At 40.0% G+C, this 15652-nt stretch overlaps 1 protein-coding gene across 1 annotated transcript; it reads right to left on the bottom strand.

The window, feature by feature from the left end:
- Window positions 1-5118: 5118 nt before the first annotated feature.
- hoxa13a (homeobox A13a) lies at window positions 5119-7147 on the bottom strand. Its single transcript, XM_083769021.1, has 2 exons — window positions 6455-7147; window positions 5119-6210 (listed from the first exon to the last, which is right to left on the bottom strand). The coding sequence occupies exons 1-2, from the start codon at window positions 7113-7115 to the stop codon at window positions 5963-5965; spliced, it is 909 nt and encodes a 302-aa protein (XP_083625147.1). The 5' UTR covers window positions 7116-7147; the 3' UTR covers window positions 5119-5962.
- Window positions 7148-15652: the final 8505 nt, after the last annotated feature.

Here is a 15652-nt window from a genome sequence, read left to right as displayed (position 1 = left end):
ATCATTCTAAAACCCCAGTCGAAGGTGATTCCGTCGGACGAGTATACGAAACTGCATCAGACCGTGGTGCATGGCCGATAAAACATAAGAAAATCTTATAGTAACATGTCCGAGTCCCTATATGATCACAGTTTCGTGGTCTCTTATTTAGCCCACCATCTGTATAGCATTCGGACGACGAGTACGAAACTGTAGGCTATCAGACCGTGGTGGCCGATACAAACAGGCAGATAAGAAAATCCTTAGTCTATAATAAGAATATAACATTTCCCTTGATCACAGTTTAGTGGTCTCTTCTTTAGCCCACAAAAGTAATAGAGCATGCATGCACCTCCACTCTAGCCCAGGTGCTGGACTAAAGGCAGTAGGCCTACATATCCTACAAATCAATGTTACTAATTTATCTTCAGCCATGGAGCTTTCCTTATCCTCGACAACAGAGCCTATAGAATATAACTAGATTCGCGTGAATCGTGAACATTGAACAGTTTGAAATGCCATTGTTTCCCTCATTCTTCTGGTTAGGGGCAAAAACATATATAAGCAGTAATTTGCGTATATCGAAAAGGGCACTTTAGGCTGCAGTTTGTGGTTTAATTAGTTTGCTTATCGTCACATAAAATTCGAGTTTTGCGTGATATCCCTCTAAAATAACAACCTTAACAATTATGCTTGTAATTTTTTTCATAATATCAATATAACAATCATCAAATCAAAATTAGGCTATATACTTTCCAGCTAAACTGGCTCAATGAACTGCTCAGACAAAGATATGTCATCAGCGACGCGGAGGCGGCTTTCATGCAAATCTCGGTCAAGTGCTTCTATTTGACCGCTGTTTATGACCTTGGATCAGATTCTGTCTAAGGTCTTTCTGGTGCATATAAGATGATGTCCACGCTCCCTTCTGATCAGGCTTGGAGAAAAGTTTCAGGTATATTGCCGACCGCCTGAAGGTTGTATAGCCTGGCACTCATTAGCCTATACGGTACGCCAAGAGACAGCGAAGGTCAATGTAAAGAGCATGGCCGCGGGTTTTATTTATGCATGCAGACTCATGGGAGATGGACCCGGCCCGGGCCACAGATTTTGGCAATTTCAACCATTTACAAGATCAGAAGGAAAAGTTAGAAAATAATACAAAATATGTCAACATGGTAAAGTTTCTTCACATGACATATGGAACAAAGTGGTATATGTTGTTGTGGGAGAGAATGCAAACCCCATTCAACCAAATTGCATAAAACAATGACCTTTCCAGGAGGTTTAATCAAATCTGGCCAACTTCATTCAAGTTATGAAATTAAATGGAATCGTGAAATGGCACAGCCCTTTAAAAATGTCAGGATGATTTGAAAGTGCAGCAAAAAGATTCACAGGTGAACATGTACTATAGCCTATACTTCCTCCTTCATTTTCCCATTTTCCATTAACTTCAAATCAGCAAGCCCGCATGAAGTAATGTACGGAGCTCCCTAAAGTGTACGTGGGTCCTTCTTTCTTTTCGTGTAAGAGGAAATGCGAAATGAATAATTATAATTTTACAACTTCATTCATCATTTTAGCAGCATTTGAAAGAGCGTCGTTCCATATTTTGCCTTAAGGTGGCAGCAAAACCTTATCTGCCAAAGAGGTAAACATACACCATATAATGAAATCTCATCCAACCTACTACAGTTTTCTACCAATCAGAGGCTGGAAAGCCGATCTAGACAAAGATGGTATTTTTTTTGCGAAGACCGTCGGCTGGGCGGGGGAATGTTATTGTGCGCATTACAGCCTTTGTACAATGGCTATGGCCATGGCCATTGTACAGACCATAGAGGAGGGGGGCGGCCTTTTCAGGTTTGTTTTGGTCTGCAGCAAGCCAATGAAGCGCTGCTTTGCTTTCTTGCAGCCAATGGGCTGTGAGCCCTTTCACTACACGCCAACAAGGTCAGGCCGTTCGGATTACAGGAAGTGTGGTTGCCAATCTCGCAGACAATCTCGCGTCTGCATTCTACAACACGTGCGCGCGCCGCCGAGGCAACGTCAGAGGAGGACGCAGCGACGTTACACACCCACCGCCCGCCTGCGTATAGGAAATGTCTCGGATATCGCTTGTGGATGGCTTAAATTGGTCACAGTCTGCCATTTACATGGTCAGAATCTGAGCGATATCATGTAGGCTACAGACGGACATCCATTCCATTCTGACATGCTGAAAACTACATTTACAAATCCAAAGTTTATAGCTGTGATTTAGTGCAGGACTATTTCAGGCAGCCTGCTGTTTTTTTTTTACTGTAAGGTGATTTCAGGCAGTCTACTGTATAGTGTTTCCCCCCCCCAGTTGATTTAAATATTTACATTCACTATACAAAAACATTAATGTTGCCTCCATGCGTGTCCATGCTCTTATAAGCACGTTGAACATAATTAAAGTAACGGTCAAGGTGCTGATACAGCCTGCACAGTGAAAACTGAAAAGAAAGTTTGAGAAAGTATTAGAAACTGTCACTATTATCCTCCCACTATAGCCTATACAGCTGCTATAGCAATTAGGCATTGCTTAAAAAACGACCCCCCCCCCCCCATATAGCCTATCTAAAGACCATGCATGTTGGTTTTAGTGTGCCCTTAGTTGTGCACTTGTGCACATGTAGGCCTAATACATGTATTGTGGCCCTGTGTTGCTGTGTCCAGATGTCCTATAGCTCTATTACATCATGTAATAGGCCTACATAGGACTTGTAATAGCCTACATATAGGACCACAACAAGTCCCCGGGACCTTTGTGTTGTCCTGTACCTCCGTGATGTTTACATTTTTGATTAATAAAATATTCAATCAAATCAATGTTTAACTTGGCTAGGCCGGGTGCTATAAACAAGGCCTTGCTGTTAGCATGAAATGGTAGAGACAGTAAGCTAGTTGTGACTTTGAGATTAGGCTGTTTGAATTATGTGAAAATACAGGAATATCTATGATCGAACGGGTGTACTATATGGAATTATGGTTTAACATCATGAGCATTTGAGCTGCATGCAGCATAAACAGACGAATTAGCATTAGCGTGAACATTTTAAGGCTATATATGAAGCCTGCAGGGTCCAAAGAACCCACACCCAAGCTGGTGTTGGGTTTGAATGTATAGAATATTACTGCACAAGTGCAAGTGTGCAACGTAGACTTATAATGCTATAGTTAACACTAGTAGCCTACAGTTAACAATTGATAGGCTAAGACAAAAACAATATGGGCCTCAACCAAGGCCAAAACAACACAGATACGATAGGGCCGGGGTGACTGGTTAATATGTTCGCATGTTTGACTTTCAACACGACCATGGTACAATGCAATTTAGATTATTACCGTATATATAAAATAAATAAAATAAAAGGCTATGGCCTATACTTTTAATATTACCGGCAACAAATGTCATCCTTAATATTTCATTTTAAGTAGTCACAGGTTCGTCCTGCGATAACGCATAACGGGTTAATGGAAACAGTTGAGGACACTTTGAATGTCCATCACTTTCTTCCTTAATTTTAATTAGATTAATAGAGATTCATTGTGCGGTGTGTGGGTGTGTGTAATATATTATAATATTGAATGTGTTATATTATAATTATATGGCTGAATATTCATTCATTTCCCAATTTCGAAGTTCAAACTATAGGCTATATAGGCCTCGTTTAATAGGTCAAATAATGACAAATATATTTATTCATATATTCATATTCCACAGATTCCGGAGTAATACAATAGCAAATTTATCAAGTGTCCTGGTGCCGATTTTATTTCGGGAGAAGTCGAAGAACCCGTGAAGTTGTTAAATTACAGAGGTTGTTTTAAAATTACCTGCTCGGTTTAGAAGGCACATTAGGCTATGTGCAGGGGGTTTGTCTTTATATACAATGCACTGTATTTTCTCACATTTATGAAAGAGTGTATATAGGCCTAAATGTTGATCTGCAGCAATATGCTTTCTAAGTGAAATATCACGGTGCTCCATGTCGTATTTAATATATATAGACGCAGTAGCTTAATCCAATTTATGATTATTTATTTCAATATTCGAAACAATGCAGCCTCCCTGGACAGTTTACAGTACATGCCTATAGAACATGTATTAAATTGGCTTTCTGAACTTTGAAATGTTATGAAGTATATACAGCCTATAAAAAATTATATAGGCAATGTTTTAGCATAGCCTACAACATGTCACGCAAGTATTGCGTTTATTGCCATTAATTTCGCTGGACATTAGAGCTCTTTTTAATCGACCAACGGTCTGCTAATTTATTTATTTTTATTTTGAATTTGTTTATATTTTGAGTCGGTGCTCGGTGACTATTATTTTTATTTCAGAAAGTTGTATAATGCATTATAAACTATACCTATTTATTTTGACCCGGGTTAGAGAATTCAAACAATCAACAGCCAACTTGGCCTTAAGTCACATAACATAATTCGTCAGAAGGGAAGGGTTTGACCTAAAAAGAAAATTAAGAAAATAACAAAAATAGTATATAGCTCAGACCTGCAGACAGTAATGACATATTCTGATGTATAAGAGGAACAAATTGGTGGACATTGGTGTAATAATCTTGCATGTTTAAGATGATGTGTCCATTCCATATAGGGCAGGCTAAAAAAATGATTCATACATTCTACAAATGCCATCATTCATCCCACCATCATAATTTGTAATTGTCAGAATTATATATTATTATTGTTATTATTATGCTATTATTACAGTATGGAATGTTTATCAGTGGAACGAGAGTTTGACACAAACTCGTCGCTAGATGGCGATGTCAGCTTACATTTCCAACAAGTCAGCCTGGAGCTGACTAACACTTTTCACTCGACTGGAATGTAAGGCCACATTCAGTATTAATAATTCACAACCATAATCCCAAACAATATTTTGTGTATCAAACAAACATCTATATGCTATTGTTACTTCCACTGCACGCCTGCTGGAGTGAAAGCCAATATTAACGTCTGAGGGTGGAACAATTAAGTTTTTGTAGCAAGTCATATAGCCTAAATTGGTCTGATTAAATGTAAAATGTGAAATAAATTGGTAATTTCTGTACTAATAGTAGGCTATATAGGCTATACAGATTAGAGTCAACCAAGTCCATATTTTTATTAAGAGATGGGCATTAACACCGACATATTAAGTGACACACAAATGGTCTTGATATCATGCCGGAAAATTTACTCTATATACAACCACATTAATACGCACACATAAAAAAGAAGCTATGATTGATATGAACACACATATCCAGGACGATTATCTATAGCGTTATAATACGAATTGCACCATGGGATTTGGTATATGGCTGAGAAGAATGCATGGATCCGATGAGTCTAAACTTCATATAAGCATGTGATTAGCTCTTAAAAAGAAAGTGGAATGGATTAATATTTAACAATTCCAACACACTTTCTTCACTGACTTCTTTTGAATCTCCTTTTCAGATTTATTTTTCCTGAGCCGATAGTGAGCATGCAAAAAAGGGAAAAAACAGTCACAAAATTCTCTTTTTTTCCCTCCCCCACCTGATGAGGACTCCGTGAACAATATTTTACAACAATGGGTGAAATGGTGGGCTCCCCAAGCATTTACAGGCTCAACACTTTGTTCCAAAAAGCTCCGGGAACTCATTTGGCAACATACACATATATGAATCATGTTCAGTCAGGATTCAGGAAACAGTTCGTTGTTTCAATCCAGAATTATTATTGGTGTGTGTGTGTGTGTGTGTGTGTGTGTGTGTGTGTGTGTGTGTGTGTGTGTGTGTGTGTGTGTGTGTGTGTGTGTGTGTGTGTGTGTGTGTGTGTGTGTGTGTGTGTGTGTGTGTGTGTGTGTGTGTGTGTGTGTGTGTGTGTGTGTGTGTGTGTGTGTGTGTGTGAAATTGTTTATTTTCCACCAATGTTGTCCTTACAAAAAAAAAAGAAACTAGCTGATCGGTTTCACTTTCTGGACAACTTTCTTCTCCTTTACGCGTCTGTTTTGAAACCATATTGTGACCTGTCTCTCGGACAGGTTGGTTTGAGCCGATATCCTCCTCCGTTTGTCCTTCGTGATAAATTTATTGGCGGCGTACTCGCGCTCAAGTTCCTTCAGTTGCACCTTGGTGTATGGCACGCGCTTCTTTCTTCCACGTCGGTACGAACCCGCGTCGCCTCCGACGTGAGACACCGCGTCTGAATGGGTAAACGACAAGATAAAGTTGTTAGCGATAAAACAAAATAAAAACAAACAAAATAAAATGCATACAAATACCGGTAAGTAATTTAACATAACATAACTATACCGCAGGTCTACATGAATAGATGTAATTTTAGTATATATAGTATATATTTTAATTACTCCATTTATTTGCCAGTATATATATATTTGTGGTTGCAGCCAGGTAAAAGCTTGGATTGTGATTAAGTAGCCGTATACCTGGTAACGAGGTCTTCCACATGTGGCTCGGCTGGGGCTGCTCCTTGGCGCAATAGACCTGGCTGTTCCATCCATTTGTGGTGAGAGTCCACGGCTGATAGCTTTCCATGGGCAGCAGCGGCTCGTGTCTGGCCTCCGCCGGCCCACTGATGGTTGGCACCACGGGGACGTCCAGGTAACTCGGTACAGGCTGGTATGGGCCCGAGGGGTAGGTCGGGTAGAAGGCGAACTCCTTTGCCCGAGAGGTGAAATCGTCACCCGAGGCGGACGTGTCCATGTATTTCTCCCCGTACGCGGAGGGGGGCTGCGTTCCGCAAGACTTTATGCTGCTGTGATGCGACATTCTGCACGGGTAATAGCCGCTGCCAAAGTATCCATAGGGCAGAGACGCGCTCGACGAGCTCTGGGCCGCCGAGCAAGGGCTGCACTGCTTCACCGGCTCGCCCATGCCAGAGGTGGGCACGTCGCCGGACGAGTACGCGGTGCTCGGTGCCAAGGAGGCAGGGTGCGCCATCAGATTCCTGCACTGGTTCGCCGCAAAGTTGCCGCCAGCGAAACCCTCCATGTTCTTGCTCACTTCATCGGAACCGACGCCGTTGTCGTAGAGGAACATCACCGACGGGTCGACCCAGCGAGGACGGAGGAGCAGTGACGTTGTCATAGCACGACATCCAACATTGAGGCTTCTGGCTCTTTTTTAAAAAGCCCAGAGACTGAAAAAAGGAGATACCGATTCCGAGAGAGTAAGCTACTCTGACGCGCACGGGAGCACCAAAGATTGCGTCCTCATTGGACAAGGCATGCCACGTGACAGGGCTATGCAAAGAGGACGATAAACATCTCCCACAGCAGATAATTAAATGTAGAAAAATGCGGCGTAGTAAGGTGAACATACCTATCAAGGCAATTAGTTTTCCTTGTGCATGTCAAATGACACACCGCGTGCATTTGAGAGGGAAAAAGCGTAATTAAACATCAACATATCCATAAGATCATAACTCCACAGGACTGAATGTTGGGACTATATTCATATAGTCATTGAATGAAATGCAGACAATAGCCTGGCTACAATTCACCCAAAATGGTCGACTCTGCTATTCACAAATCAAAATAGCCTATGGGCATTTCTTATGGGAAATGTCTGTTGCAGTGACAAATTGACAATGCTTTGTTTACATATAGACCTATTCTACTCTGTCCATGATATTTTCTACACTTTCCCCAAAGCATAACATCATGCAAATGTTAATCTTGCACAAACAATATAGACGCAGTATACACACAATAACCAGGTGCTTTCTCTAAAAACAAAATATATATACAATATTTGTAATCATGTGATGTATATGCCTATACAGACAAAAAATAATCTATTTGTATATTGCAGTGTCCATAACGCTTGCGCATTTCTCGTATAGCTGCAGTCCTAAAATGGGAAATGTAACAAAGTAAACATTCGTAGTAAAAGGGCGTATACTTTCAAATGGCAGGCTATATCGAACAAAATGAGTGAATTCGGATATAACGTCATGGTTTAGTGAATATTCCAGACGCCCAGCAACTTCCGACATGTTTACAATATGTACAGACAGAAAACAGCCCAGAGCTTGGCACTGCGTGCTGTTTTTTTTTTTTTTTTACATACGAGGTAGTCGCGGCTAGAGGCCAAGGTCAAGTTGAAAGTTGCTGTCTCGCCATCAAGCCTGTTGGGCTATTCAGTCTTTGAAGAGACGTCTGAGTGCTTGAAAAGGACGGAAGAAGGGTGAGAATTCCTGCTTTGGAAGACATTAAATTTTACAGGCATTTTGTTTTCTCCTATAGCCGTTTTATTCTCACAAACCATGCTAACCTTGCACTTGGGTGGTGGTGCACACTTTTGTGTCTCCGCGTTCATATATAACCGAGATGTTTTTTTGTTTTGTTTTTTTGCATTTGCAGGCTTTTAGAGGAGGTTTGGCGAATACGTGTGAAAATGATGTGATCTGTGAAGAGAAGGAGCGGGATAGACGCACCGTTGTGTGGCTGTCTGGTGCGTGTTGGTGTTTACGACCAGTGGCTCTGCATGTGACCGCACCGTGTTGACGAAAACGGGAACTGCTAGTCTATATCTTTGCCTGGGTTTGTGATACCTTGTCAAAATGCAACATGGGCTTGTTCAGATGCCAGATACCTTTGCACAAATGTGTGGTGCTGAGAGGTTGAACTTTGACGGGACCAGTAGCAGATATACGCCGATGCAATGCGTAAAAGTCAAACCCAGTTATTTTCCTATATCTAGCAATAACAATGATATGCAAAATTAATTTGCATAACGTGCACCACTCACCACCACAACTATAACGACAGATATACAAAGGATATAGGTCTATATATTAAAATAGCATGCAGGACGCATCATTTAAATTCCTATACTTTTAAGCTGCACGAACAAATACGCACTGATCAACGATAACCTCTTGTGAGAGTAGGCCCATGTTAATTAACAAACCATATCTACAGCTATATTGCTGACAGGTGGCATTTGTTCATGTAGGCCTATAGGCTATTCTCAACACCATTGTAGGCGTTAAAACGTTACAACCGTATAGTTCACGTGCTATAGCTAGCCTGGGCTTTAGCTCATTTTTGGCATTTGATGATACAGACAGCAGTGATGGGGGGTCTACATTCTATACATGTGTATACAAAATACGATTGAGAGTAGCCAATATCAAAACACAACAGTTACAGGAATATTCGTGAAAATGCCAGAACAGGGGTGTTATATTATATATAACTATATATTATAACTATATATATAATATATAACTGGTGATGCCCTTAATACGTGACTAAATGATCAAACGCAGCCATAAATCAATTATGCATACTTCACGCCATTGTATAATCCCCCAAACAACTGATTAACATCTAAAAATCTATAAGCTAAAAGTCAATAGGCATATTAAGTTAGTTGTATACGTGCTATGATTGCATATAAGCCGCAACTTTCAAAACATTTCATCTTCATCAATAGCCTATATATATACACACAATGGAAACACTGATTGAAGACCATACCTGTTGTGGCCATTTTACCACTGCATAATAGCCTATAGCAAGTTGTTTTTATTTAATTAGAATACCAAGTGATATAAAATTAGCTTGGATTATTATTATCCTTTTATATTTTCAAATACATACATACTTTTCCCGTCTTCCTATTATATCAAATGCGCTATATGTAGCCTATAGATGTTTGCATTTAGCCTGCAGACAGTGCTTGTAGTTCCTCGTTTTAAAATGGGATTCGCTGAAAAGAATAACCTGAACATATATGATTCCGAGTCTGATGATATAGGCTCAATTCCTGGATCAGAATTGATAATATTATGATTCATGTCTTATACGGATGGATCAACGGGCCTCGTGCTCTATTGTTCTTAAGCCGTGGTTTTGTCACAGGACAGACATACTTTTCACTGTCCAAAACACGTTTTTCGCCCCCCATAAGTGCAGATCTTGCCATCACACAACACTCAACACAAGAGAGCCGTCATCACGTCATGCATGCAGTGTGTTGAGGCCAGTGGTCAGGCCAGACACTGTATAGGACGGCTGAGACGACAAGACCATGCAGCAGACCTGCACCACAGACCACCGCTGAGCGTCAAAACAATGGCCAGACATTCCGCCCGCTTCTGTAGTCATTTACCCCAGCACTGACGGACGTTCAAATTACGTGGCGAACGCTTTCAGGAACAATTTCACCCCCCAGCTTGAACATAACGACACAACACATAAAAGGGGCATTCAGAAACTCGAGGAAAGCTGTATAAAGTTATGCTTTGCAATAACTTTGTAGTCTATACTTAATAGCGTTGGTTTGGTTGTGATGTATAATGTGCTGCCATAAGCTCTTACGAAGTGCAGACGTATACATTTCAATCCGCTCGCCGACGTGCTGTTTTAGGGAGATAAAGTTAGATGGCTGTCAAACAAGTTGCCAAAGCCATAACAGCCAATATGTTTCTGCGGTCAGGGCGGTCAAAGTTAACATTTCCATGGTCTCTAGCTGAAATGTATAAAGGGCAGCATAAGAACTGCACAAAGCTCAAAACTTTTTTCGCCCGATGCACATGCAGCATTGGAAGCCATATAGGCCCCGAGAGCTAGGCGGACATTTACAATCACAAGGTGAACTTGATGTGTGCCTTATATGACCAGACCATGTAGTTTCTTTGTAGATGTCGGTCTTGTTCCGAAGTATATATCTCTTAAATATTGCGTTAATGGCGTGCTAAACTATGGAAGGCTAAGCAGCATGCACGTGCAAGCATTTATTGGCACAAAGGAATAACCGTTATAGGTCTACAGTTAATTTCAATGAAATTTCAACTGCCGCCCATTCCCACATCTTTTAATAAGCTATTGTATCAATTGGCGGCAAAACAAGACTCATAAGGATATGAGTGGAAGCTATAGTGGTTGTAATGTCATACAATTTAGCCTACCTATTAGGAGGACGGATATGGATTTATATATTTTTGGAATAATTTGGATATATAACATTTTCCATTATACAGTTCATTATAAGGCCCATGCACTTATGGGCTTAATCAGAGCGCAAATCCCCGTTATAGCATAATTGCACCAATCATTCAAATTGTCTATAATTTGCAGGCTATTGTTATTATGATTCACCCGAGGGCTACAATTGTAGAAATCTGATTTTTCCTTTCAAGCGCATCGACACTTGATTGCATCGAATATGGTTAATATTATCTCTAATAAACTACTTTGGGTGGGTTAGGCCTAACATTGTTCAATGCATTGTGTTGACATGCATGGAGTATATATATAGGCCACTTGGGCCAATAGCGTCTCCAATTCGTTATGAAAATATCCTTGCTGAATAAAAAAAAAGTCAAACAAAGACCTTTTTTCTTGTGTACTTTAACAATAAATAATAGGCTTCTGCACGCCGCACGCGACACAGAAAAGTTCCCCTTTCATGTTATCAAATCTTTAGATTCACCATGCAGTTTCTTGTTTGCCTACAAGTTGATTGAAATACATGTGAACATTTATTTGATTTCGCTCGTTAAGTTTAATTCAAGGTTTGATCGATGTTTAGTTGTTTTTTCATGCAGGCCTTGTTTTATTTATTTAAAAATGATTCGTGATAAATCGTTTTTAATTTTTCCATGGTCATGAGTGACCAATTTATTATTATTATTATTAATAATAATAATAATAATAATAATAAACCTCGCTTCTTGAATAACCACACTCACGGGGTATATTTTGATGATCGTATTCCAAATTAAGCTATATAAAAAGGCCGTGGCTTATCTGTAAGCACTGATTTTGTGCTTCCAAATGTAATGCATTTAGGCCTCGCTCACCAATTTACGCAGACGTTGTTGGAGGAAAAGGGAATGTGAAGATCACATATATAGGCCTATGTAAAAGCTGCACGACATATGGGTTGAGATAATAGTTTGTCCTGCTACAAATATATTGGACCCCATGCACAAGTTAATTTAAGCAAGCCAACAATTCGGTGAAGTAGTAGCCCATTCTATGCTAGTTTTAGTATTGAGGGTAGCCTATGTCAATATTTACTTCTGGACCGTGAATAACAGTGATTGGCCTATGGTGGATCACGAGATACGACAGTCAAACCCTGCCCATGTGGGAGTGGGGATAGTTGAATAGACAAAATGCCAAGGCAATGTGCACCAAGAGAGACAATTATTGGATTAAGTTAAAGAATAACGGAATGCAGAATAAGCGAAAGAGCACAGTCCATCTCGAAAAAGCATTGCAACAAAACGACATCGTAATATCAGCCTCACCTCCAAATAATTGAGATGAGAAGCTATAAGAAATTAAAATAGGCCTACAAACTGTGGAGACGTTAGATCTTTCTTGCGCCTACGGTATATACCTCGCGTTGCTTTGCTACTGTTGGATTGGTAACTGGTAAACCATACCCCGTGATGTGTGCACTTTAATAGGGTAATATAGCCCTGGATCTCAGTAGCCTTCTAAGCCGTTCGTGTCATACGGGGATTGTGGGATAGTGCCGAATGGTGCTGCAAATGGAGATAAAACAGGGCAGATTTCCATAGTCACCTTGCATTCTCAAGACATATATGCCGTGGTCCCAAGGTCAACGACTTAACGTTCTGGTAGTGTCATCCCGTTTCAAGGCCAAGTTGAAGCACGAGGAGACGGGAGGGGCAGGATATAGATATAATATAAAGGCTAATGTCTCTTCCTCCAGCCCAAGACAGAACACACATGCTGGAATAAATCCATGCATGGTTCTATAGCCAATACTGATTGTTTTCTTTTAGTCGGTTTTTTTTGTTTTTGCTCCCGCAAACCAAATATTCCAATAGCCCACTGCAAGGACCTGGGATTGGATTACATGCGTACTGCGCAGACTCCATGGTCAAGTTCAAGTTGGACTCGCTAGTAAAACTGAGGGGCGCATTCTGCAATGTCTGCCGTGGGGGGAGCTCCCTTCTTTGATCTCCGCCATGGAGACACCAGAGCGAAGCCCACAACACGTTGAAGTCCACTTTTCTGTAGCCTATACTTTCTTACAGAACAGGACAGTGCTTTGTGACAGCACTGTGCACCGAGCTTTAACCTTTCTGGCGTGTATATAGTGCATTTTATGAACAAGAACCACCATTAGTGATGCACTTGGTTTAGCAAACATCACCTTAAGAGGCATAAAAGGCATAAGCAAGCTTTCCAATCCCATCCGGTGTCCTTCACTATCTAAAATACACACCATATAAGTGACACTACTGTAAACGCACAAGGTCATTTCTGGATTGCGCAAAAAAGACATTGTAAGCGTTATCTCTGGACAGATCACAAGATACTACCCGTGTTGGCCACGACCCGTTGCATAACCCCTGGATAGTACTGTCAACGTGCTGCGATCAACACAACCTGAGACGTTCTTCGGTGGCCTTCCACAAACACCTCCATAGCCCATATATACTTTCTCATATGATTATTTAAAAAAAGGGCCTTATATGGGGGGAAAAGACAAATCGAAATGTATTAGAAAAGTGGTTATTATCGCCTACATGTGCTAACCACTTTGTTAAAATACATTTAAACATTTCGAACCTGGTCAACACATCTGCTATAGGCCTATATAGTTAGGTTAATAATAAAACCGTATATTTTGATATAGCTTATAAGCATCCACTTTGACAAAACAAACTTATACTTTGGTCATGCAGGCATATGCGGTCATATCATGTTTCTCTGAAAAGCCTAATATATGGAGTGTAAGTAGTAGTGATTTGTGTTTATATGACGAATTGAGAGTGTGTTCACAGTACACAAGGCTATATGCATAAGTAGACGCATGGATCTGGACATACATTTTTAAGTGATATTAGATATACACAGGCAGACATTGTATTGGCTATAACAAAAATAATCTGTAATTTCTTAACCCTAGTGTTAAAAAAATAAATACAATAAAATAAAATAAATCACAGGTGTGAAGTGAGGGGCAGCGAAATGACAGCCAGTCACCTACCTATACGTTATTCCTAAACATTAAAGTCCATAGACTTCCGAAAGCCATGCATTGGGGGGGATATCAAATGACCAAGGGTCCATATTATAAAATACGTTCTAGGATAGGGTTTAACTATAATGAACAAACCAACTTCACCTAATCGGACAGATGCCATTTCATTCTGCCAGCATTTAGGCTGTTGCCTCTGATTCTATATACATGCATGGCCAACCATTCGGTTGTGGTCGTTCAGTCTCCAACAATAATAACCCTCATGCAATGGTCTCTTATCTCAGACCCCCATGGTCCACAATGGGAATACAATGTAGCCTAACTTACTCTTTGGGCTCAGTTTATATACACAAACTAAACATGCAGTTTATTTGGAGTGACTTTAGGCACAACATTTAAGTCATCAGATGGAAATTATGGACAAGAACGTGGCAGATTTATTTGATTCAACTGTTGGTTGAATCAAGCCAGACGTTTGACATCTGAGAAGAGGCATTATAAACGTTCAATACTGTTAAAGGCATTGTTTGCACAATCACGTACATTGTATAAACACTGCCATATACGAGAAAAATGCGAAAACAGATAACTTTTCATTTTCTGACTCTTTAAAGGGGAATTTAGGTTCAGAAAGTATACTGTAGGCTGAAAGGAGTCCAGAGGGCAAAGACAAAGATTGACTACAGAACAAAAGGAAGAAAGACATAATATTATAGGCCTATTAGCCTAAATGTCCATCACTTGAGGGTATAGCAGCAGGCTATAGTGTGTGTGTGTGTGTGTGTGTGTGTGTGTGTGTGTGTGTGTGTGTGTGTGTGTGTGTGTGTGTGTGTGTGTGTGTGTGTGTGTGTGTTTGGTTAAAATGGGTAGGGTTTAAAAAAAAGTGCAAAAGCATGCTCTGTTGCACTGGCCTAAAAGTGAGTCCTTAAAAACTGCTTCAACTTCTGAGATGCATGTGTATGTATGTATGTATGTATGTATGTATGTATGTATGTATGTATGTATGTATGTATGTATGTATGTATGTATGTATGTATGTATGTATGTATGTATGTATTACATCTTGTGTACAGGTACACATAAGAGTGAAACTTATTTTTGTTTTGGCTTCCTTACAGACAATGCAGCAGCATAGATGACACTCAAAACAATAACAAAGCACAGCAAACACAAATAAAGAGTGCAAGAAAGAGCAATCCGAGTGTAAAGATAATAGTAACATATGTAGGTATGTGCATGTTTTCCCCGTAGTTTAGCAAAGTTAGGTAAACGTTTTGTGAACAGTAGGTTATGTTCCATATACGTATACAGTATACAACACAATGGGTGTATACGGGAGCATGGACAGACAGACAGACAGACAGACAGCACATGAATACAAGTCATTGTGTGTACATTGTTATACCCTACACACTGCTTACAGCAAATAAAAGTATATACTGTTATGAGCAACTAACCTTAATTCAATTACATTTGAATAAATTGCTGCTATACTTGTCGCAAATGTTGTTTTTTGTATTCTGGATGGATGTATAACTATCTCTGCCAGAAAATTCACAATCTTTTTATAGTTTTCAAAAGATAGCATGCAGTGTTAATGTAACACAGAATTGAATTGAGAGACAGAGACAGAGACAGAGACAGAG

The sequence above is a fragment of the Protomyctophum parallelum genome (genome assembly GCF_964188405.1).
Source record: "Protomyctophum parallelum genome assembly, chromosome: 1".
Taxonomy (NCBI): domain Eukaryota; kingdom Metazoa; phylum Chordata; class Actinopteri; order Myctophiformes; family Myctophidae; genus Protomyctophum; species Protomyctophum parallelum.
Note: the sequence above shows the minus strand (reverse complement) of the source record. Positions and strands in the feature narration are given on the sequence as shown.

Coding starts and splice junctions, on each gene's coding strand:
- hoxa13a (XM_083769021.1), bottom strand. CDS start 7,115: ATGACAACGTCACTGCTCCTCCGTCCTCGCTGGGTCGACCCGTCGGTG. Junction 6,211..6,454: donor GTGGAAGACCTCGTTACCAG/GTATACGGCTAC, acceptor TTACCCATTCAG/ACGCGGTGTCTCACGTCGGA.